General features: G+C 42.4%; 1 protein-coding gene and 1 long non-coding RNA gene across 2 annotated transcripts in view; one reads left to right on the plus strand and one right to left on the minus strand.

Moving 5' to 3' along the window:
- RAB8B (RAB8B, member RAS oncogene family) overlaps positions 1-13,190 on the minus strand; it is a 67,003-nt gene extending 53,813 nt beyond the window's left edge. Inside the window, exon 1 of the mRNA XM_022579712.2 lies at positions 12,990-13,190. Within this exon, the coding sequence (XP_022435420.1) occupies positions 12,990-13,113 (124 nt within the window). The 5' untranslated portion in view covers positions 13,114-13,190. The remainder of the gene's footprint in view (positions 1-12,989) is intronic.
- A 151-nt stretch (positions 13,191-13,341) lies between these two features.
- LOC115802759 (uncharacterized) lies at positions 13,342-23,665 on the plus strand. The gene is made up of 3 exons (XR_004023285.2): positions 13,342-17,481; positions 18,703-18,839; positions 21,204-23,665. It is a non-coding gene; the product is annotated as an uncharacterized LOC115802759 (long non-coding RNA).
- The last annotated feature ends 1,975 nt before the right edge of the window (positions 23,666-25,640 follow it).

The following is a 25,640-nucleotide window of genomic DNA, read 5'->3' on the forward strand; positions in this document are numbered from 1 at the left end:
GCACACAACAATGCATTTCATTCTCAAAATAAAACATAACAAAATTCCTGCAAGAGAGTCAGTACCCTTCCTTTGTCAATAAGGAAAATGGTTAAATAATTCGCCCAAGGCTCTCAAGTAGGAAGCAGGAGAATCAGGATTGGAATTTGAGAGTTTCTGTCTCAAAAGCCCAAGTTCTTTTATCTACACAATGTTATCTTCAGTTCTTACGTCTACTTTTCCCATTGTGTTGGTGAGTCCACTGCTATCAATTAGGATCGGAGTTTTGGAAGGGACTTTTGAGTGTATCTAGCACAACATTCCCTGTTTGCTTATGAAGAAAAATGGAAGCCTGGGAGGCTCGCTACTGGCTTGCCCGAAGTCACATAATGAATGCCACCGCCACGGTGCCACGCTGCCGCTTTTTCCTCTTGGATGCCGGTGGCCTGTCTCTAGGAGGCCCCCAGCCCTGCTCCAACGACCACTGTATAAATCAAGAATGCAAAGGCTAAGTTTGGACCCAGGGGCTCCCCAGTGAGGCAAGTTCATTAGCAAATGGACTTTGTTATATCCAGTTTCGCTGCTTGGACCTTTCCGCTTTCTGGCTCACAGCAGCGTTCTGGAGACTCAGGGTTAGCAAACAAATCAGGTGTCAGTCTGGTCTACAATGTCACTGTGAATCCGAGGAAAACTGCTGAATGAGGCTTTACAAACAAAACCCAGAGGAGAGACAATTTCACCCTGGAAGAAAGGAAAGGACAGGCTAACGAGAAGTTTTATTTGTCAAAGGAAGGAAGCTCACAATTAAAGCAGCTGTTCCGAGCACACTACAGTCTATCTGAGGCCAACAGCATACGTACAAGCATAACAAACCATCGGCCCCATGTGGAGAAGCAATGCTGAGATTTCTGACATAATTAGTTCCCTTTCCACAAAAGAGCTGGATTCACAATTAAACTCTGTCTCCTCCTGCCCCCGTCCTGCTGTGTATATATTTGATTGCTTCCTAAGGGACTGGGTTAGAGACCAGGAGACAACCTGAAACCACAGTTCACTGACGTCCCAGGCCAACAGGCAACACGATGCATGTTTGTATTAGCTGTTACTGGGCCTTGTCCAGGGGGAGGCTGATTTCACCCTCCCACTCAACACACTTCTCAAGGGTTTGCTGGTCAGTTTACACCGTTCTTATAGACCACTGGAAGTGACCGCTAAGGCAGGTTAAGTGCCAGGGCACTGAGTCCCACGGAAAACTTCAGGGCCCATTCTGAGAGGAGCAGGTTGCTGTGGACAGACTACAGTCCAGAACTGAAGTTCAAGACTCAAGTCTTGGCTCCTGCACCTACCTGCTTGATTGACCGAGAGTCTATGCCCCTCTCAGAACCTTAGCTTCCTTGCCTAGAACAGGAAGACAATCTCTGTCCATGGACGTGATTACTGAGGAGTTTAAACAGAAACGTAAGTGAAAGTACTCTGTAAACAGTAAAGGTCCAAGAGAAGCGAAGGGGCTGCCGAGGAAGTCTGCTTATCTCCTAACTGGTTTCTGTGTACAAAATCCCCAGGGACTCCCCACTGCTCTTAGGATATAAGTCCAGACTCCTGAACAGGTGTAAAGTCCCTTCTCAATCTGCCCTCTAATTACCCTTCAACTTGACCTCTTGCCACATGCCCGTCACTTGAGGAGTTCCTCCAGGGGCTGTGACTCCCACACCTGCAGGGGACAGCCCCCCCTCCTGACACTCCACATTCTACCCAACTAACCCGTCCTGGGGGCCTGATCTTAACTTCCACGTCATTCCCTCCTAGACGCCCTCCTCCACCTCTCCTCTATGCTTTCCTAACATCTTCCATTAATCCCTTTGAAGCCCTTTTCATCATTGTGTTCAAACTGCCTGGATACTCGCTACTCTTTTCTCCTCTCAATATTTCGTGGACTAAAAAACACTGTTCACTGAATGAGTGAATTTAGTGAAAATGACTTAGTGGCTGACACTAGTAGCCTACTAACAAATCACTACAGTTCCCAACCCCAGCCTCTCCTTTTTACTGATAAGAAAAGAAAGGCCAAAAAAAAAAAGAGGAAAGGAAACAAAGGCCACTAGAAGCTAAAAGACTTGCCCGAAAGCAAATGGCTAATCACCCTAGTCTCCTAGTTCAATCTCTGACTTTTCTCCCACAAAATACTTACTATGTCCAGGTTTTATGCTATACCATCAATGTCTTTCCATAACAAGAGAACTGAAGGTAGAGGAGTTGTAAGAGAAAAGAGACTTGAAATCAGAAAACTACTGCTCAAGGCCAGGCTCTGTGTGACCTTGAACAACCTCCATGCCTCTGGGTCTCAGGCCCCCCAACTGTCAAACAGAAATTTAACACCAGCATACCTAAGAAGCAAAAGGCTTCCTATTATTTTAGTTTATTTTTCACCTACTTCGCCATGTTTCATGTGACAAAAATGAGGTAATCTGAAAATACTTTATACATCTCAAAGAAATATTTTTACAGCTTTCAAGTACAGTTATCCCTTGGTACCTGTGGGGGACTGGTGCTAGGACACCCCAGCCCCAAAGAGTATGCATACGAAAATCTGCAGATGCTCAAGTCCCTTATGTAAAATGGCACAGTATTTGGCATATACCCTATGCATATCCTCCCATATACTTTAAATCATCTCTGTATTACTTACAATACCTAATACAATGTAAATGCTATGTAAATAGATGCTGGCGTGTGGCAAATGCAAGTTTTGCTTTTAAGAACTTCCTGGAGTTTTTTTTCCTGAGTATTTTCAATCCAAGTTTGGTTCAATCCTCAGATGTAGAATCTGTGGATGTGGAACCCACAGATACAAAGGGCTGACTATAGTTATTTTTCTGGTGACATTTAGCTTTATTGTTTAAACCAAGACATTTCTAAGGACAGGACTCAAAAACATTAAGCAGTCTCTTTGGTACTATAAAAAGTTTAATCAAATTACAAGATCAACATAGGCTCAGCTTGAATTAACTAATGCTACTTCTTCTTCCTTCTGTTTTCATGTCATCAAAACCCCAGTGTCTACCTGCAAAAAGAAACCTCCCCACAATCATTAACTGAAAAAGGACAAACCCTTTTTTTCTTTACAGACACTACTTGATTTCATAGACTCACAGAATGCTGCAGCCAGAAGAGACTGAAGACCATCGAAGCCGGAACTTGCCTTTCACGATGAGAAAACAGGCCTGGTCTAATGCCCTTAGGAAGGACTTGTGCCATCACTGATTGGAAACGTGCAACAACTGTTTTTCAGAGTACTATATACTTTATTTTGCAATAACAAGGAGACGACCTGAGCAAAAAAATGTGGTAAATCATATAATGAGATTCCAACAGAAAATAAAATACAATGGTGTTTATCGAAGTTGAAGGCTGAAGGGCCAAGACAGAGACACACCTCTGATGATATTTATATATACATGTTTTAAAATTTAACTCTTATGGAATTTTGTGGATGTGAAAGAAATTATTTTGCTTGTTTTGTTAATTTTTCATGCTTCTACAAGACTGGAAATTTTCAAAACAATAGTAAGTAGACAAAATAGGAAATGCACTCACTCAAATTATTTTGTTCATGGACAACATCCTAATCTGTTCATTGCTGGTTATGACTGAGACATGGTTATGACGATTTTTTATTATTTAGTTTTAAACAATGTAAGAAAGCAATGCAGTCAAAAGTCACCATATCTTAGGCAGAAGTTTCTAACTCCTCACCCAACAGTTTACTCCAACTGCTAACAAAAGCAAAAGAGACTGAACAAGTAGTCAAAGAAACTGATACAGGAGGAGGGTGGAATGCTGTTTTCATTCTTCTCTTCCCAATACAATCCCCTCTCCCCAAACCCTGATAGGGGTGAGGTGTTAATGGAGAGTGAAATGAGAAAGTGGTCTGAATCATTCCAAAAATGGGAGTTAGCTCTCAGTAAAGAATTGTTTTCCATGCCATCTCAAGATTTTATTCAGAGACCTTAAGAAAAGAAAAAAAAATTCCTTGTTGAAAAACGTAAACAGCTATCCCATCCAAATTCATAAGCAACAAATTACAGTAGGGTTAGTCACTGACATCTCACAATGCAAACTATTTTTTTCGTAATGGGTTTCGTGTATGAGATTTGCATGAGATTAAACTATTTTGCGATACCTATTCCAGCTAAACAAATATTGCATATGGTCATAAGAAATGAACTCTTATAATTCAACTTTTAAGTAGACCACCCTATATTTCAGGTCAAAAGTTGATCATACATTTTAGAGACTGCCCTTCTACTTTATACATCAGGAAAATATCTATGAATTATTAAACGAATTACTGCCAAGTTCTTCCCTCAAATATGCAAAATTACGACATGATGTGGGGAAGTCACGCCAGTCCCAACTTTGCCAGCAGGAAGCCGTGAAACACGACATACTGCTTGACGACTTTGTGGTTGGTTTTTATCATGGTAAGGTGGGATTCCATACCTAACCGAGCTTCTGCTAAGTGCTCTGAAATCTGCAATGCCTCATGGGACTGCAAGCAGCACTGTCATCCAGCCTGTCTTAGTGACAGCAAACCTAATCTGATGAACATGAGGACATGCAGAGCTTTCGCACTTTCTCCTGGGAGCCAAGAATTAAAATTCTGGGCTGAGGAAGATGAGAGCTCCTTGGAAAATGTCCAAAGTTTCAGCAACAGGTAAATACAAAAGTGCCTAATTAAACTGATGCTGAATGCTACAGGCAAGACAGCAAGAAAATACTTTGTCACAGTGCTGCAAGAACTGGTTCCAAGTTGTTTCCATCACTTTACGTGGCTTCCCTAAGGAAGTCCTAAGTAACTAAGTAACTTTTAAAAAAAAAGCAGTGCAGACATTTCTTCCTCTAAGGACAATCAGGCACCTACTTCCTTTAAGGTTCTTAATAATTCAACGCAAAATAAGGAAAATCCCAAAAGTCAAAACTGAACACAGGAAAAGGACACATCCCCAGACACAATGTATCCAATAGGGACTTCCCTGGTGGCTCAGTGGTCAAGAATACACCTGCCAGTGCAGGGGACACTGGTCCGGGAAGATCCCACATGCTGCAGAGCAACTAAATCCGTGCGCCACAACTACTGAGCCTGTGCTCTACAGCCCACACTCTAGAGCCCACGAGCCACAACTACTGAGCCCGTGTGCCACAACTACTGAAGCCCGCATGCCTAGAGCTGGTGCTCCGCAACAAGAGAAGCCACCGCAATAAGAAGCCCGTGCACCACAACAAAGACCCAATGCAGCCAAAAATAAATAAATTTATTTTAAAAAAACCATATATATATATATATATATATATGTAATAGTCATTGACAGATAATGTTTTAATACTGAAATTTAACCATGACACACTGGACAGCAGATACTACATATTCACTTTAGAAAACAGGCAGCAGGGACTTCCCTGGTGGTCCAGTGGTAAAGAATCTGCCTTCCAACGCAGGGGACATGGGTTCGATCCCTGGTCAGGGAACTAAGATCCCACATGTTGCAAGGCAACTAAGCCCGTGCACCACAACTAGAGAGAAGCCAGAGCGCTGCAACAAAAGATCCTGCATGCCTCGTGAAAGATCCCGCATGCCTCAATGAAGATCCCGTGTGCCGCGACTAAGACTGACACAGCAAAAAAAAAAAATAAAGAAAAGAAAGAAAAGAAAAAGAAAATAGATAGCAAATATGTAGGATGTTGCCATCCACTCTCTCCGTCCATTGCCCATGGCCCACATCAGGAATCTTTCACAGCCCTCGGTCTTGCTGAGCTCAGACAGGACCTCAGAACTCTATACAACACAGCATGCTGGGAGGCAGCTACCAACCCATCAGCATCGACATTCATGCTGAAGCCCATTTCGTCCCAGCTTTGCATAGTCCTCAACCCACTATACCAAAATACTGAAACAGATCTTCAGAGAAAGCCACTACATGATAGTTTCAAGACTACCCAAAAACCTTCATTTAAGCCATAAAAACGTATTTTTCCATATTATGTAATTTCTAAAGGATAATAAGAGCAGAAAACATAACTGCAAACATTAGTTTTACTCTAGACACTATGCTGTTTCACTGAGATACACAAGCAGTTCTATATAATAAATGTTTATATTCATCTTTTTAAAAATAGAATTTGGCTTTATTCAACCCAAACGCCCAGCCCAATTCCAAACCACTCACTACCCTGTCACTCAAACAGTGCTGGGCAGAACACAGACACAAACATAGCTCCATCTGCTAATTAAAACCGGGCATGAAACTGTTAATAGGCATCTGTTGCATTGTTTGAAGCTAATGGGCAAAGACAAAGCTGAAATGGCTCTTCTAAAGCAAACCCAGTGATTTCACTCATTTTCTATTTGGTATTTATGTTAGTGGGGGGTTGGAAGCAGGGTGTTAAACAGCTTATTATGGAGACCGAAAGACAAGTGAAATATCTTTCAGACTCTAAAATATCCCTTTAAAACTGATTATAGAAAGACAGCATTTTACAGTGGGGGAAATACCATTCTTGTATTAAGAATTCAAATTAAGCACTTTTAATCTTGCCTCAGACATCGTCTAGTTATCTAGAATATTATGAAAGATAACAACTAAAATTTAAGCAATGCTTTATAGCTCATATAGTGCTTTCATAATTCATTCATCCAATTGATTAGTCATTTAATAGAGGCCTTGGAGACTTAAAAGGTGAATAAGATTTGATTCCTGCCCTAGGGAACTCACATCAACGCTGAAAAGTTGGTATAGTATTAGTATACTCTAGTACAGATAAAGGAATTAAGGCCCTCGAAGGACAACTGACTCACTAAAGGCCAGAGATGCAGGAACGGCAGATGTCAGGACATGAACCCTGATCTGACCCCAGACCTATTGCTCTTAATTGACCATGCAATCTCCCTAACACCAAACATGAACCAAGCCGCTACATCGGCTACTTAAATTTCAGAAGATCCATATTATGTTATGTTCCATGATATTACTCACCAGCTAACAGTTACTTCCCCATTCCCCACTCCCACCCTCTTCTCATCCTGCTATGAAAACTCTTTCCTGCCGAATTTTCCCACGTAGTCATTCTAACACACACCAGAGTGCTGGTCTCCAGAATGGTCCTGTGTGCTGGCAGGCAGATCTGACCTAAAGCCAGCCATGTCCTCAGGCCATGTCGGCAGCTCCCTGGTCTCCCACTTCTGGTTCCATGGTTCCTTCCAGGTTCAGTTATCAGATTCCACTAAAATATCAACTGCTAAATTTTTCCTTGTCTTCAAAGACCAGACATTTTCCTCTAAGACAATATCCAAACCTATCTCTCTCCAGCTTTTCTTAGAGGATCCAAACAATCTTGGTGCTGTTGCCAAGAGAACCTCCTCCCTGGTTTGCTGCCATGCAGAACAGCTGGTGAAGCTCTTTGTTAAAGTACGCTTATTCTTAAGACACATCTAGGTCTGTCTCCAAGACTCAGTTTCCCACTCCCATCCTTGATTTGTTGAATGGCTTTTTGCATTCGCTAGAACACTAACTGAGGAGATGAGTTTAACCCTTTATGATCAAGTATTAAAATCCTGAAACAGTGTTCTTTTCAAAGCTATCACCTAGATGGGAAGTCTATTGACAGCTTTGAAAGAAAGGGCCATGGGGCTCTCTCCCTTTCTCCTCTTAGCAGAAGTCCAGGTTCCCAAGCAGACTTTCTGTGGACCCCTCTGTCACCCACCGCCGGTCAGGGCAGTTGTTCATTCTGCATTGGGAGTCTGGAAGAAGACTCTCCCTTCCCTTCCTTTGCCAAGATGCTGAGAATTGGAAAAGCAAAAGCAGATGTGTGGCCCAAAACTGCTCCAAAGAAAGATGAAAACAGCTTAGGTCCTCCTGCCACTGTGGACAGCGATGGGGAGAGTGATAACGCAGACAGTGTTCCTGTGCCCAGTTTCCAGAATTCCTTCAGACAACCTATTGAAGCAGCATTCACGAAACTGGACATGCCAGCTACTTCAGATCCCCTCTCTGAAGAGAAAGGAGGAAGGAAAGAAAAAACAGAAACAGAAGCTCCTGTCCAGCACCTCAGTCGTCCAGACCAAGTGACACTACTGGCCTGGCTACCTTCTCCATCCGGTTTTCTTTTTTCTGTGCTTTTGTTTTGCTGCTGTAATTTTTAAGTATTTGAGTTTGAACAGATTAGCTCTGGGGGGAGGGGGTTTCCACAATGTGAGGGGGAACCAAGAAAATTTTAAATACAGTGTATCTTCCAGCTTCCCGTGTTCACGCCAAAATAAAATACTGACACTCACAAGAGGAAAAAAAAAAAGAAGACAGTGACATTAAAATAAGGCTTTATGTACAAAATGTTCAATTTGAAGTTGCCTGTCCCTTACATATTTTTGTTTGAGAGGTTGAAACCATGGAAAACAACTATGAAAATTAAAATCTACTTGCACTACATATCTGGATTATACTCAGCCAAATGTTGATATCATCTTGGATAAAAATGTAAATACGACAAAGTTTGTTTTTCAGTCAATCAGTCTTGATAAAAACTTTGAATTGCTACCAACCAAAAACAGTGTTTAATTTTAAGCTGGGGTCAGCAAACTCTTTCTGTAAAGGAACAGTTAGTAAATATTTTTAAGCTTTGTGGGACATATACGGTGTCTGTTGCATATTCTTTGTTTTGTGTTACTTTTTAATAACCCTTTAAAAATGTAAAAAACATTCTTCCCTTGTGGACTGCACAAAAACAGGCTGCAGGCCACAGGCCACATTTGGCCTGTGGGCCATAGTTTGCCAACCCCTAAACGAAAGTAAGTGAATCCAAGAAAAAAATGTTAAGGAATAAAAATGTTAGGGAATAAAATGTTAGGCACTAGGCTGCAACAATTATCAGCACACATTAATATGACGTCATTAGTTATTTTGCACATGGAAGGAATTTTAATGACAGGATACTTTGATCTCTTAACGTGAAACTACAGACATAGAAAGGGCAAAGGACAGTTATAACATGCCGAGTTAGCCCATATAAACTCCTATAGGACTCTGAGTTGTATTAGCATTTACTGTTTCCCTAAAGTGATACAGCTACTCCAAATGGGAACACCTTAACTTTCCTCACATAAAAGCAAACGTGCAAAATCGAATTCCTCCCTGGAAAAGATGGTGACTTGAATTTATGGTGGTGATCATACTGATCAGAAATAGCAGCAGCTCAGTCGTGAAAAGTGATCCAGACTTGAATCTGGGGTTTCACTAGAGGCTCGTCTACAATCAGCTGTGTGATCTTGACAGTATCAACCTAAGCTCAGTTTTCTTACTTAAAAAACTGGGCCATGGGCATAAGGTAGATAATTTCTAAGACTCTGCTGTCAAACTATGACTATACTAAATAATAAAACCACTCAGGAAATACCCTAACAGGAAGAAGGGGGCAGGGCAGGGGAGAGACAGTTAAGGGAGGAAGCTTAGACTGTCCTGTTAGAGGACAGGGCTGGGTTTTCTCTTTCTGTTCTCCCAGCACCTTGTTCGGTACAGGCCATTCCAAGACATCGATATGACCCTCGCATCAATATTAAAATGTACCCACATCCCATAGGAAATATAATTCAGAGCTACTGTATTACCGTTTCCTAGTTGTCTTAATGCTACATTTTACATACATTTAATTAATCGTTATTAATGATCATGTAAGGGACTTGGGGAGTCAATCAATTTTTTTTTTCATTTCTTGAGTTTTTCGTTTGAACTGAAATGCTAGTTGGTTGTTGGTCCTAGACATTGGGCCTACAACTTCAAATGGGTAGAACATCCCTACTCAAAAGTTAAATATTATCTGACTGATATACGAAAAGAGTCCCAACAAGTCAGTTGAAAAAACTGTATCCTCTACCACCCCCAAGAGCAGAAAGGAAATGAGGGGAGCTGGGACATCAGAGAAGATACCAGAACCTTAGATACATGAACGAAGAAAGCATCTGTGCGACAACTGTTTCTGTAATCAAAATGACTAATTGTCTCCTCCTTTCATGAATGCAGAACCCCTATCAAAACAGTGTCTAGAGGTGGCAGATGTCCTTTTTTAAAACTACTTAAATTTTAACAAAGCAAAATTAAGACTGTAAATGTATCTCCATGGGAAGAAACAGGCATCCATACATATCTCCCAACACACACACACACACACACAAACCCCATGTATTAAGAAATGCCCATTAAGGAATGGACAATTCCTGGGACGTAGACCTTATCAAGTTTTGTCAGCAATGATGTGGCAGTCAGAAAAGCCCTGGAAACTTCCACATTGAGGTGCCTCAAGAAATAATTATGACTGGGAGGAGATGGACCACCAACTCTCCCCTCAGCAACCTCAGGTCACCTGGAAACAGGGGTGATGGCTGGAGGGGGGTAGATATTGCTGCCAGAGATGTGGACGCTCCAAGCCTATGTTTGTGATCGGTGTGTGTGGAACTTTTCACTAGAATGATGTTAACATTCACCTTATTTTCCTAGCTTAACTTCAACTCCAAAGCATTAGGTTGTACGTATGTACAGTTTTTGTGCTGTTTGAAGGCAGTGGGCCACCACTTCCTGTCAGAGCTCTGGGGCTAAATGGGATTTCCCCTCCTCCATGTCAACTGAAGACAAAGCTCAGAGCCTCTCTTTACCACATCCACCCCACGGAAAATACAAAGGACAACATGACACGTGAGATTCACCCCATTTAATGTCTACCTCCAGTTCTAAGCTCTTTCAGGACACTTGTTTTCCTGCCTTAATAGCTGCAACCCTCCACAAAACGAAATTTCAATCATTAAAAAAAAATTTTTTTTAAATCCACGGAAGAAAGATTGTACTCCTTCAGAATGAAAGGTAACTTTTCAAAGCTTCTATTGTAAAAGGAAGCAGGCACCCTCACAGAAAAGGTGGGGCAAAAATTAAGACCAGAAAAGAGGAAACTAATAAAACTATTACAAACAAGCAAAAGTCATTTAAGGAGCTTAATGGAAACAGCATCAATGAGATTCAGTCACTTTCGATGCAGGGGAATACTTCTGGGAGGGTCACTCATAGAACGGACAAAAGGCAACCCACTCGACTTGTTAGAAACCGTCCTTTACCATCTGGACTGCAGTGTGCATTCAACAATGAAAAAGGGTTATGGGGTTTTGAAATGAGTACCAGCATCAAAAATTAACGCCTTTTGGTTGCCGCAACAGCTCCCATCAAATCTCTTAGGAATATACTTGAGACATGACATTTAAAATCTGCTTCCTCCGAAGAGAAAAAGTCCCACTCAAGAATGACTGCCAAGAACTTGCAACTCAAACTTCCCTAAGCCCAGACTTCATAACACCCAGGAGGTTTCAGACCACTCAATCCATATGAAAGACGCCAGAACAAACAAACCATAGCCTTTCCTAGTGCTTGGCTGAAGAGTGCTCTACACCCCAATATTCTTCTTTTATAAATGATAAATTATCCTTAAAACATAACTCATTACCATAGCACTAGCCCCCTAATAATCCCAGCAATTCATGGCGAAATACGCTGTAAGAACCATTTGAAAGATGCTTAAGTGAGCCGCTATGAGAAGCCATGACATTATCCAGACAACCAAGAGCTAAGATTCTTAAGGGCCTTAATTAACAGCAGTTATTTAACAAGGGAAATGATGTTAAGATCACTTGTACAGGCAGCTTAAAACCAGCTCTGATTTGCTCTTCTTCAGGTTTACGCTTAGAGATCTTGTTACCTGACCAGAGTCTTCCAAAAGTAGGAAGGACAGCTCCCAGCCAAGACCAGAAAAATCAGAATCAATTGAAAGTAACTGAGGGGTATATTGCATGTTGTGATTCGTTTAGCAAGTGATAATTAAATCCAAAGGAAAATATACAGGGAGGCAGGCAGAATGTAAGGTCAATTCCCCAGCTGAGGATTATTAAACCTTCAAGGCTAAGAACTTTAAAAATTGAGAAGTGCTGTGGCACAGGAGATAGTAAAGGAATGAACCACATTTTCCTGACCACACCATTCCCAAAGTCACCCATCCTCTTAACACCCCTTAACACTCACAGAACAATTTAATGCTCCATACACAGTATCTCATTATTAGTCACTTTTTGCTCTTTCCCCTGCACTTGATCCAAAGGGAGTAAAGAGAGAGAAAATGGTAACCAGTGCTCCCAGTTACTGGAGAAAGTCCTACTTTCCATTTCCTCTCCCTTTCCCATCTTCTCTCTTCTCTGCTCAACCTCTCTACTGTATATTCTGTTTCCCTTTTCCCTTTCTATTTCACAGCCAGCTCTCCTTTACTTTCTCCACCAAGTATCCTCATTCCATCCTCTGGCTCCCTGAACTCATCTTCTACCTGCAATTTTCTTCTGCCCCCTCCCATGATATCTATGACCAGACTTCTTGTAGCCAGTGCCCCTCATCCCTTACCTCCTGATCACTCATTCCTCCGAACTCCTTCCGGATTCCCGGGTTCTCACCTCTCTTGTCCCTTGTGTCCTCTGTCCTTTACTTCACGGACCTCCCATTCCCATTCCCCCAACCCTTCATTTCCCCCTTCACATTTCCTTCCTCTTTCCTGTCTTTTAATCCATTTCACACCCACTATTCCCTTCTCTCTCTCCATGAGATTTCCTGTGTCCCCCTGACTCTGTCCCTCTAAGACCCCTCCCTGTCACACCCCCAACCCTCTCATTTCTCTCAACACCCCTAGTCCTTGTTCTCCTGGTTCCTCCTCCCCTTCCTTTGCCCCCAAGTTCCTCCTTTCAACCGCCCGCCCCCCCAGCCTCACGTCCCCACCGGCCCCCCCTCCCTCATGCCTGCACCCTCTCCCACTGCCCTCGCAGCCCTGCTGTCCCCGGGGTCCCTTCCCTGGGGCTCCCAAGCCCTCCCACCGCTCTCTCCCGGCCCCCTCGCACCCGCTCCCCATTTCTCACTCCCCGTCCCCGGCCGCGGCCCCTCCCTCACCGATGGTGGAGATGAAGGTGGTGTTGAAGGCGTCCTCGGAAAAGCGGAATAGGAGGCAGGTCTTGCCCACCCCCGAGTCGCCGATCAGCAGCAGCTTGAACAGATAATCATACGTCTTCGCCATCTTCTCGCTCCGGCCCTCTGACCGCGGAGCGAGAGGAGCGGCGGAGAGAGGCGGGGAGGGGGCCGCGGGCGAGGGGGCGTGCCCGCTGAGCCGCCGCCGCTCGCCCCGCCCCGCTCCCCGCCCCCTTCCTCGGAGAAGGCCTGCGCGCCCCGCCCCGCATGGCCAATCCGCGGAGGCTTCGTCATCACCGCCCGCGCCCCAGTGTTTGGTGGGGCTTGTAGTTCCTTTGAGGAGTTTCGGGCGTGCCCGGGGCAGGCTGTCCCCGCGGCCCCAAAGGATAAAAGAAGAGCCGCTCTGGGCTGGGTGATCGGGGATTAGGCGTTTCCACTCGAGGTAGGCAGGGAGGGCCGGTTTCCAACTCTGCGTGTCCTACCACCGGAACTTAACTTCGTCGTTTCTTTGTGTGCTGGTGCCTTTCAAATCCAGGACCTCGGAATCTGAGTCCAGCCGATCCCGCATCTCTTCCACCGCGACCCGCAGCTGAGATGCTTTCTTTCCTTCTCGCTGCCCTGGCGCAGGCTGTGGATTATCTGCAGAGTGCCTTACCTGGCTTCTCCAGCTGCTGCCCAGCACCACGTCTGAGCCCCCTCCCGCAGCCCGTCAGTTACGGAGCTCGAAAAGAATGATTGCGGTTCTCACTTGAACCCCACTCCTGTTCTCTTCTTCACGCCTCCAGAGCAGAGCGAAATACAGTGGGTATTTTAGAGGATCTGTTATGCAGACCGCTCATCTCCTCCCGCAGGAAGATGGACAAAAAGTCTGGGAATTGAAATTTTCAAGGCTTGTGCTGCAGGCCTGTGCCCTATAAAACTGCAAGCATTCATGCGAGGCAGGAACTATGACCGTGGGAATCTGGAGGATAAGATTTGGATTTTGTCTTGGCTCAGCTGCTTAATAGCACATAGGCTTTCTGAACCTCAGTTTTCTGATCTGTAAAATGGGTATAAAACAAGCTGTTTCATAAAGTTGTAGGAAAAATTAAGTGAAATACTGAATGTGAAAGCACTTTGAAATCCTTAAGGCAATGTAGAAAAATGTTAGTGGTGATGGTTACCTTCTTCAACCCTCTGTAGGCTCTCACTTTTATGGATAACAAATGGGGGAAAAGCAGCACTCTGTTATACTCAATTTAATCCTTTATTTCTTGCCTTAGATTATTCTTTGTTTTGTGGATATATGATTCAGGCCTCTTTCAGTCGCTAGGGGCAGAAACCCAACCATATCACGCTCTCATGAAAGGGGGATTTAATGGCTCAGGTAAAGCAGAAGGGCAAGCGAATAGCTAAGGAGGTCTGGGACCAGAAGCTCTATCCGTTCAGGGCTCTCTGTCTCTCATCTCTTCTCCCTTGTAATTTCTAACATGTCAAATACCAACAAAAGCTTTTTAGAGTCCTCAATAATTTTTAAGAGGCCAAAGCATATGAGAACCACAGTCTATGGTTCTTAGGTCTAAGGAAACACCTTTTGGAAGGTTAGAGAAGGTTATTAAGGGAACCAGTGGACTCAACCATTAGTAGACTAAGGAGAAAACTTGGACAGTTAGTTGAACAAGACAGCAGGTTTTTCTAAAACATATCTTGTGCGCCTTGTGACTTTATGTTCAATGCCAGTGATATTCCATTCTTCGTCTTGTTGCGAGACAAGAAAGATGAGAAAATTCAGTTGGGCCTAGGAGCTGCTTTCACCTTCTATGTGAAAAAAAAAGAAAAAGATAAAATGTGTCATTAACTCACACTTCCTAATCATACAGTACCCAGAGGGTTGCTGCTAATCTAATGTCTAATTTCTAGAGTCCACTTGATGGGAACAGATCTCTAAGAAGGTCAGAGTCACAGTTTCTATCCCCTAATGAGGAGGGATTCTGTCCTCTGGCACAGGCTGAGCCTCCTTGTCCCAGACAGTTCTTGGGCAAGTCTGTGAACTTGGCCTCAGCCAGGGCTGAACAAACGTAGACAGCACCTTCCTCTTCATTTGGAAAAGAAGTGAAAAAAATCTTCAAAGACCACTGGAATCCTCTTTCTTCTGTACAACGTGTACTGATTAAAATAACTTTTAGTTCCACTACCTGCATGCAACTACTGGCATTCTCTCTCTGTATGAATAAGAACACGCTGATGTGGCAAAGAACTTAAGTTCATAAGAGAAGCTAGGGTTAGGAATCTTAAAGTCCCTAAGTTTCCTTAGGGGAATTTTGTTAACTGATGGGAATTAAAAATTTTTTTGTCTTGTTTTCACTTCCCTGGCTTTTCTCTATTAGCAAGTGTGTATAACATTTGGGACTTTCTAGCTGATCAGTCTGTATACCACTGTTGAACCATTCAAGCATTTTGATATACTGACACTACTTCAAGAAGAATCCAATTTTTTTCCTTTTGTGAATTATGAATTTTCATATTTTGTATAACAACATGTTACTTAGAGATCAGATTTGGGTGGTAGTAACTATTATTGAATCAAGGCACTTTGCGCAAAAGACTGGACAATAAGTGTATTTGTAGACCTAAGGGTCCCACAGATCACAGGTTGCTGGCTGCCACTTTCTTTTCTTTCTACCAGTGGCACGTTACTATGTTCTGAGAAAACCGCATCAGTACTTTTTTGCCAGTTGCCCAAACCCACCCTTAAAATGCTATGTCACTGCAGATACTAAGCAGACCAGCACTTTCAATTTAATTCTGTAAATGTTTATTGAAGCCTTTGATAAGTTTAACATGTACATGGCAGCTTGACTTAACAGGAATCTAGCTGTCCAAGGAGTTTACCCTCTGTGGTTTTTGTCAGGCCAGTACTCTTTTCCTCCTGCTTTGGGGCAGCCACTCCTCCCCCTCTGGTGGCTGTGAATCATGGTACTTTATTCCTTCAGCCACAGAGGTGGGCATATGGCCAGGCTAGGTCAAACTGAGTTCTTACCCGTGAATTTTCTTGGAAGGTGGGGTGACGATGATGAAAGGAGGTCTCGCTGATGTGAGGTCTTCGTGAGCTTCAGGCTGTTTGATCAGAATGTAGTTCATTTTCCTGTATTATCTTGTTGCTGCCCTCCTCTATATCGTTACTCTGTCCTCAGTCTGGCTTTCCTCATGGTAGCAAGCAGGACTGCCATGTTGCACAATTCCAAGAGCCATTATTCACTTCTTACAGTAGTTTATTCATCCTGGGGGTCTTTAACCCCCAAGAATCTACAAACACATTCTTGAGGGTCTGTGTGTTCTCTAGGCAAATTTTCAAATTAATTCAAGCATTCCTTAACTGGTTTAAATTGTTCCATGACACTTGAATGTGAGAAATGTCACCTTTCTTAATTGCTTAAGTGAAATTAAACTTGGCTGAGACCCCTACTCCTCAAGGGCTGGCAAAACTGGTACCAAACATTATTGGGACTTGTCCTCCCCTTAACTGTATCCTACAAGAATCCAGGTGCTTACATGGTCCTGAAAAATTAGGGACAAAGCAACCTCTGGTTGTCAGTCTGTACCCATCAGTGCTGATGCTTCTGTCCAACCACCCTTGGGTTCTGGTCCTCTGCCATCTGTTGAGCACAGCTGTCCTGGTAGGCTACAGAGATGTCCTTCATGGTGATTATTTTCAATGACTGATGACTCAGTCATCGAATAAGTTCTCTCTCTGTTATCTAAAGTTTGTGTACTTCTTTGTCTTCTCCCTTAAAACTTGAGCCTTTTGAGGAAAGGGACATTGCTGATTTCTGTGTCACCAGCATGCCTAGAATGATGCCTTACACATAGTAGGTACTCAGTTGTTGAACGAATGAATGAACATCTGACTATCATGCCAGAAGTCTAGGTTGTTGTTGTTTTTTTTCCACACCGCATGGCATGCGGGATCTTAGTTCCCTGACCAGGGAAAGAACCTGTGCCCCCTGCAATGGAAGCACGGAGTCTTAACCACTGGACCACCAGGGAAGTCCCCAGTCTAGGTATTTATAAAACATCTGGGACACCTTCAGTTTATTATTTGCTATAAGACCTAGGTATTTTTAGCCTCACCAATACCTTTCTGGTTGTGCTTTACCTTCTATTTATATGTTATTCATTTTGTAAGTATACTATTTATTGTTGTGTTTAAAAAATCAGTGTGATTATATATTATTTCTCTAGCTTGTCAAGACCATATTGAATGATAACTCCTCAAAAATACCAATTTCTCATATCAACTGTCTGTCATCCCAAACCATGCTATTTGTTTAGTGATAATCCAGTGGGATAATTCTACAATTATCTTCATCAGAGAGGGACACACTGTACTCTTTCCACCCACTGATGTTTCCTGAGCAATCATTGGTTGAATAATGTCTACTCAAACAAGCTCACACTGTGAAACCAGCTCAGCAAGGCCTACCTGGAGGATGCAAAGGTATGTCATGTGGCCCCTGCCCTCAGTTTGCTTCCCAGGTAATTGAGGGGAGATCCCACAAGAGAAAAGTTCAATGATAAATGGGAGGCAGATACCTGGCAGACACACACTTCATCTATTCTGATGGGTCAGGTGTCTGTTCTGATTGGTTGGCTTTTAATTCGGATTGGTCAGACATCCAATCTGATTGGTCAAGTGCTTATGCCAAACTGATTGTTAAATATTTTGCATATCTCCACTGAATGTAAAAATTAAATAAAAATGACATGATAATACGAAAAAATGGCTACATGAAATTTACTCTACTATAGGGTGGATTGGAAGGAATCTATTCTAATACACTTGTATTATTTCTTTCTCTAATAATAAAGTTTTTGACAATAAAATATGTTAGTGAAATTCATTCCTTTCATTAGCCTGGGCATCGCTATGTAGGATTTTGTGTCAAATAAGGCACATACACAGTAAGTACTATGTGCTTTGGGTAGAGTTTCTTGTTAGAATGAGTGATTAAAGAAAGCCTTTTGGAACCAACTTTAAAATGGACTTTGATCCAATGGCAAAGTCAAGATGTTATGAAACTCACAATCAGCATCATAAGAGGTATTGAGATACGTGTGGCAGTAAATAATAGAATACTAAATGCTAAATAATAAAAATATTTACTTAATCATATACTAAAATAATCAGATCTAGAACTAGCAACAGGTGAGTGATCCAGCAGCTCAAATGACATGCCCAGGACCTGGTTTCTCTCTCTTGGTTTCTTAGCAATGCTTCCTCAAAGTAACACTGATTTCAACAGACCGGCCTCACGTGGTTGCAAAATGTCTTGCTGAAACTCCTGGGACACCTAGATTCAAAGAGAGCAGAATGTAAAGAATCCTCTTTCTCAGGAGTTCAAATAAATACCCTAGAATTCAGTTCCATGGGCCCTGACTGCCCTTCCGTGAACCAATCCTAGGGTCCAAGAGAATGGCGTAAGCCAACTGGCTTAAGTCATTCGAGCTGAATACGGGGTCAAACTCACCCTAAATCACAGGATCCTGTTAGAAATAGAGAAGACAGGAGGCAACAATGCTGTAGAAGCAACCAATGAAAACTACAACCTGTTTCAGTGTCAAATGCATATAGATATTCATATCATGTTCAGTTATGTTGAAATTTCTGGAGAGGTCATGGGGCTGAATCCAGGAAAATTCTGACTTTTCTCTTAAACAGATGGATTGATGTTGAACTGGAAAGAAGAGGCACGAGAGAAATACTGTTTCCTTGAGGAGGCGATGGGTGGTCCAAAGCTAGAATTAACACAGGCACTTAGACACCTGGTCCCTTTTCTACCCCACTTCAGCAACCAGGTAAGGTTAAACACTTTGATAGCCTTGAACTTTCTAAATTCTCTATCAGGCCCTGACAAGCCTGTCCTGGGATTTTTTAATGGAAGGAAGATTGGACAAAGCATCAGGTGACCTGGGTTCCGTTCCTAGCTCTGCCCCTAACTGGCTCTGTGACCTAAAAGAAGGACAACAACCCTTCTGTGCCTCAGTTTCCTCATTTGTAAAATGAAAGAGGCTGGACTAGAGAATCCATTTCTGTCTATAAAATCCTTTGGCTCTTGAACCCAAGCTCCTAACAGATATCCTGAGATCTGCCTTAGGGGTTCTGGTCTTACAGACTTTGGTCTCCAAGGCCAACTAAACACCCTAGTGAATTGAGGAGATTCATCAACAGGCCTAGGAGGCCTTGGAGGCCAAGCAGAGTGTGGGGCTGGAAAGGAGCCCAAGACACCTTGTTCCTTATTCTAAAAAGCATTCAGTTCACCCTATGACTCAGTTATCAGTACTTCTCTCTTTCCAAGTAGTGCAAAGTTTCAGTCCTTTCTGTGACGAGAACAAGTTACTGGGTTGCCAACAACTTATTGGATTGCCAATCTACAGGATGAAGAGAAAAATGAAATTCTCCTTTGTATTTTGAGCCATATTCAATCAGATTCCTGCCTTCAATTCCTGCTTAATATGGATAATCATTTCCTGAATAACCTTAAACACAGATTTCACTCCCACCACCAATTTAACAGCAGCAAGGGCTTATAAAACGGCGTTTATCACGGAGCACGGTGAATGCTCCCAAACCTGTGATAAAACACCCTATCTCTCTTGAAATTTTTGCTCTTGCTGTTCAGGCAGAACTGAAGAGTTAACATGAAATCAAGCAGATCTCTTTGATTACTCATTTTTAAGATTTACAATTGTAAATTATGGTACAATCTAACAGAATGCTGAAGAAATAAGGCTGAATAGGTAATTCTTTGGGGCCAGGATGAATATTCAGATTAAGAAGAACTGTTAATGAAATCCCAATCACATAGTAATTTCCGTCCTATTACTTTCTGAAACTCAAGTAGCTGTATGGCCTAATTAGGCCTGTTTGGGGGATTATCACAACATTTTATTTCTGCAGTGAGTGACATCACTCGGCGTTTAATATTCATTGAGGCTTTTATGAAACAGAGAGGTTTCCATATGTCTCTAGAGCAAATCATTTGTGTTTGCCATCTGCTACTCAAGAGTAGTTTTATAGACAAAGAATGCAAATCGCTCGGTTCTTTAATTACTTTGGGGTTGGGCTATACTACAGTTGGGATTGTGGGACAGCCAATTCACTGCTAGGAGAATACTGTTGTTTACTTAGCCACCAACTTAAAGAATTCTTTTCAAGCAAATGGCATGAAAATAAATTGAAGCCTAAAATTATCTTTGTCCTTTTAAGTAGAGGCAAAGACCATTGTGAAGTGATGTGTGAGGCTTTTTTGAGTTGGCATTAAGGAGACACTACCAGAGCACAGGACATTGAGGTCAGTGTAGCAAGCATCGGTTCTCTTTTCTTAGTTCTGACACCAAAGGAATATATGACTCAGTACTTAAAAAAAAAAAGCCAAGGATCTCCTTGAGCTCAGTATCAAAAAAAAGATAATTTACTCTTAGTCACCCAGGAGCTAATTACCTTAGCTTTGGACTCAGTGCCATTTGTTTCTCTTTCCCCCATTCTCATTTGCTTCTTGAATTGTGGATAATTCTCTGCTCAGTAGCATGTCCACCAGCCTATGGACACACACCATTAGTTTTGCTTCATCAGGAGTAACTTCAAACAACAGAGTTTTACCAAAAGTGGAAACCCTGGAGCTTTAAGGTTATCTGTAGATTTCAATTACTGATGCTTTTTCTAAACTTCCTCACAGTAAAATTTCATTCACTGCGATTGTTAGCACATAGAATGTGAAAAATTGGCAACTGAAAGGGACCTAGTTTGGCCATTGACTAGCTATGAGGTCTTAACCTCATGGCCCTCTGATTTCTAAGACTATTTTCTGCTTTAAGATGCTATAAAATCAATGTGTTTAAGAGATCGTTTATTCTAATGTTTCCAACATTTGTACCTCAGAATACTAAGTGAATCAGCAGATGTTAGTAGGTGAAACTAGAAGAGAGGGTTTCATGGTCAAACTCGTTTGAGAAATGCTGCTATCAAACTGTTTTGAAGGTACAGCTTCTCCGAACCCTTCATATGCTGCTGTGCCTTGTGACTCTCCACCACTGGGTGTGGTGGGCAGCTTTTCCAACACTGCTGCCCCAGGCTGCTTTTTGAAGAAATGTCTTATGGGACCTGTGTTTTGCAGAATTTAATTTGGGAAACTCTGATGTAACCTCAACCCTTCGTTTTAGACATGAAGATCTAAGCTGTAAAGTCCTCCTGTCACGATGAGAATCAGCATGTTTACAAGAAGCTGTCCAGAAGCAAGGTGGCATCCGTTAGCAGAGTGCCTGACACACTGGACCGAGAGCACCTGTCTCTGCCTCCTGGTTTCTCCCGACTCCCAGGGCAGGACTCCCTCATGCTGCCGCTGTCACCATCACACCCACAGAAAGGCCAGCCAAGGGCTGGGGGCAATGTGATGGCTGTTCCCTTCCCGCCTGGGGCTTTACCCTCAAGTCCTGGGGGACTGACAGGTATTGTACTAACTGAAATGAAAATCATTTTATGTGCAGAAGCAAATTCACCCAGAATTCTGAAAGTGCAAAAGACTAGATCCTTAAAGGAACATTCTGGATGCTGTGTTTTTCAGAAAAAAAGGCGAATGTTGAGTAATTAAGCTAACATTCGCGTTCTTTCTTTTCTATTATTCTATATTTTGAGTGAGTTATAGGATGTGTTAGACAGTCCCATCACGCCCAGGCTAATTTCTTACAGTGACATCTAAAGTTCTGTAAAATGATCTGCACAATAAAATGGTTTTAAAGGAGAATTACTTAAATTTCTGGAGGGCATGAATTATATTTACATTGTATCCCTAATGACTAACACAGGGTTTGGCATATATCAGGCACATAATGATAAATACGTTTGCATTAATTAGTAGATTATAATCTGATGATTAGGCTTTAATAAAATAATGGTAATAACATATTTTTGTTTGTTTCAAACTAGTATATTTAGAGGTTCCATTTTCACTCCTCAATAGATTTTATGTATTTCTCATATGCTTCTTCACTCATTAGTTCATCTAGTTCTGAAGGGTTACTGTGTGTCATCTTTTTTTTTTTTTTTTTTACATCTTTATTGGAGTATAATTGCTTTACAATGGTGTGTTAGTTTCTGCTTTCTGAGTGTCATCTTGATCAGCCAACCATCTTCATAACAAGATCTGTTGACAAGTCCTGGATTTTCTGCTACAGTTTCATTAATTTTAGTTACTTCTCCTGATAAGAGAATAGAGTTCACTAGCAGCTTTCACAATTTCCAAAGTACCAAATTCCTCATTTGTTCAATTTTGTCCCAACTTCAGGCAGACTACAGTAAACAACATCTCCCAAAGCTTCCTGTGCAAAATTGCTGATTCGCACTATTCCAACACTGTTTTCTGTTGTTACCCGTTCGTGTTTGTGAATTTACGCACCAACAGCAGATTGTGGCCGGGGCGCAGTGCCCCGAGGGCGCCCGCCCGCAGTACCCAAGGCAGCGGGCGAGCAGGGCGCGTTGGGCGCAGAGATGGCACGCAGGCTGCAGACCGCGGCCCACACGCTCCAGCGCCATGTTCACAGGGGCGCAGGGGGTCTCCATGCAGCATCTAGAGCACCCCGGCCGACGGGGGTGGGGGAGGCCGCTGGTAATAACATATTAATGGTACTAATTAATTATAGCCTACCTTTTCAAAAATCTCTAAGATACATTCCTTGCCCTGGTTAAGGTTTGTAATCAGAAGCTGGTTAACGCTCCTTATTTGTAACCTGTTTTCATAAACAATTGCACTGTGATGTGGTGTTTCTTTTAGGTAGTAATAAATGGGATCACTTCTATATTTGACTTTAAGACACATGCACATAGACTTAGAATTCGAATGAGTCAGTGGACATCAAGTTCTGTCTTCCAGTCATTACAGAATTCTGCTTTTGTCACTTGGCCTATATTAAACATCCCCAGAGATAAAACACATAATAATAAGCCTGAAGAAATGTGTGATCCTGGAGGGCCTTCCGAGTTATCAAAGAAGGATTAAGTCATGTTGGTAAATTATAGTATGTGTTCTGTACAGTTGACCCTTGAACAACATGGGCTTGAACTGCATGGGTCCACTTAACACGCAGATTTTTCTCAATAAATATCCAAAAATATACATATAGAACATCCTGTGCAAGACTTGAAGTAGATAGCCTATCCTTACGTAAGCATGAGGTGAGCGATATTTAATACGAAATTCATTTTAGTTTTCTTACTGTTTCATAAATTTGCTTTCAAAGAATTACATGACCATATACTATGCCTCTCTCTCCCTCCCTCTCTCTCTGTCTCTCTGTCTCTCTCGTAACTGGAGAAACTGCATATCTGCCTATCATCACGGGTACGTGGTTTAAAAAAAAAATAACAATGTTTCTAATACTGTAGTATGAATATGACTGTAATACTGTATGCCATAAAAATGGTATAACCATTCATGTGGGTATATGCTAAGTTACAGTGAAGCAATAGTATCAATTACACTAGGCTACCATAAAGCAATCATATTGCTCCTTCTTTGTTACCAATGCATGAATCATTTTGTCTGTAAATAAATATGGATTTTTTTCACATTATATTTTCATTTTTGATGTCTAGTGTTGTAAGCAGATAGGGTAGGGGGTCCCCGGAGAAAGACAGCCAAGTATGGCTCCTCTTGACATAAGAGAAGCCATTTTTGGCCTAAGCCATTTTGTGATCTAAGTCTGGACACAATGCTTGTCCTTGAACTGGTCTCAGTAATTAATGACCTTAAGGGAACCAAAGAATGCAGGAGCAAAAATGACTGTTATCAGGCAAGAGAAGTAACAATAGCAAAGGTAATATATCAGTTGTAAAGACTCCCAGTTCTGCTTCAATGGTAAAGATTAGCCTGAAGCACTTTCTTGGGCTGTTTTGTAGAATTTAAACCTCCCTGGAGCACTCAACCACCAGATCAACTGAAACCTAAGGGATGATGCTGTTGACCTTTTCTGACCCTGGTGACTTCAATCAACTAAAGCTTGGACTCTGTCAATCCCCAAGTGTATGCTGAATTCTCTGCTCAAGCCCCTTCATGAATGAATATGCATGTACCCTCAGCTTAAAACGTCACCAATTTTGGGACTTTCCTGGTGGTCCAGTGGTTAAGAATCTGCCTTCCAATGCAGGGGATGCAGGTTTGATCCTTGGTCAGGGAACTAAGATTCCCGTATGCTGCAGGGCAACTAAGCCTGCATGCTCTAGAGCCAGAGAGAAGCCCACGTGCCTCAATGAGGAGCCTGCATGCTGCAACAAAAGATCCTGCATGCCACAGCAAAGATCCTGCATGCTGCAACTAAGACCCGATACAGCCAAAATAAATAAATATTAAAACAAACAAACAAACAACAACAACAACAAAAACTTTGCCAATTTTGCTGTTCAGGGAGACACTGCTTTGGGAAAGATCCCCAGTGTTCTCCTTACTTGGTGCAAGTAACAAATCCTTCCTTCTCCTGATCTTTGGCTTGGCTGTATCTGTTGGATTGACCCCCACCAAGAGGTCAACAGTTTTTTGGTAAAAATTTTGGTGACCACGCAGGGACATCTCGCCTAGCCCCTTTGGGTTCTCCCAGCTCTATGTTGCTGGGGTCCTGCAGGCAAGGGCATAGGAGAATCCCTCTTGGTGCCTGAGTTGTCAGGTCCATGCACCTCAGCTCACTTATCAGACTCAGAGGCTACTCCAGACATCTTGATCTGGAGTGTCCCTTTGAAGAAGTGAGTGGCATTCACCCAACAAATCAGCTTCTGTCCCCATCTCAACAGGGGAGGAGGAATGACTCAAGAACTGTGCAGTTAATCTTGTCCAGTAAGCAGATAGGGTAGGGGATCCCTGTTGAAAGAGAACCAGGCATGGCTTTCTTGACATAAGAGAAGCCGTTTTTGGCCTAAGCCATTTTGTTATCTGAGCCTGGCAACAGTACTTGTCCTTGAACAGGTCTCAGTAATAATGATCTTAAGAGAACAAAAGGACAAACTTAGGCAAAAGAAGTAACAATAGCAAAGATAACAAATTGTAAAGACTCCCAGTTCTATTTCAATGGTAAAGGCCAGCCTGAAGCACCATCTTGAGCTATTTTGCAAAATTTAAATCCCCCCCTCAGGTGCTCAACCACCAGATCAACTGGAATCTAAAGGATGATAGGGTTGACTTTTTCTGACCCTCATGACTTCAATCATCTAAAGCTTGGACTCTACCTACCACCTAAGCCCATTCATGAATATGTACATATGCTTAGCTTAAAAATTCCCTAATTTTGCTGTTCAGGAAGATACTGCTTTGGGAAAGAACCTCAGTGTTCTCCTTGCTCCAAGTAATAAATCCTTCCTTCTCCTGGTCTTTGGTTTTGTTGTGTCTTTTGACCTGAGAGCCTCCAAGAGGCAAACCCAGTTTTTGGGTGACAGTCTGGCCAGGTTAGCTTGGACTCTGAGGGGTTGTCAGACAATCCTGACCTCAGGCTTGGGAACCAAGATCCCACAAGCTTCATGGCACGGTTAAAAAAAAAGGAAGAAAGAAAAAAAGGAGCAGTACAATATCAAAGAATAAAAAATAAAATATTAGAAAGATAAAAAATAATTAGGAAAAA

Source organism: Delphinapterus leucas, chromosome 2 (assembly GCF_059928025.1).
Source record: "Delphinapterus leucas isolate spDelLeu-1000000601 "Yukka" chromosome 2, BTC_Dleu_Yukka2, whole genome shotgun sequence".
Lineage (NCBI taxonomy): Eukaryota > Metazoa > Chordata > Mammalia > Artiodactyla > Monodontidae > Delphinapterus > Delphinapterus leucas.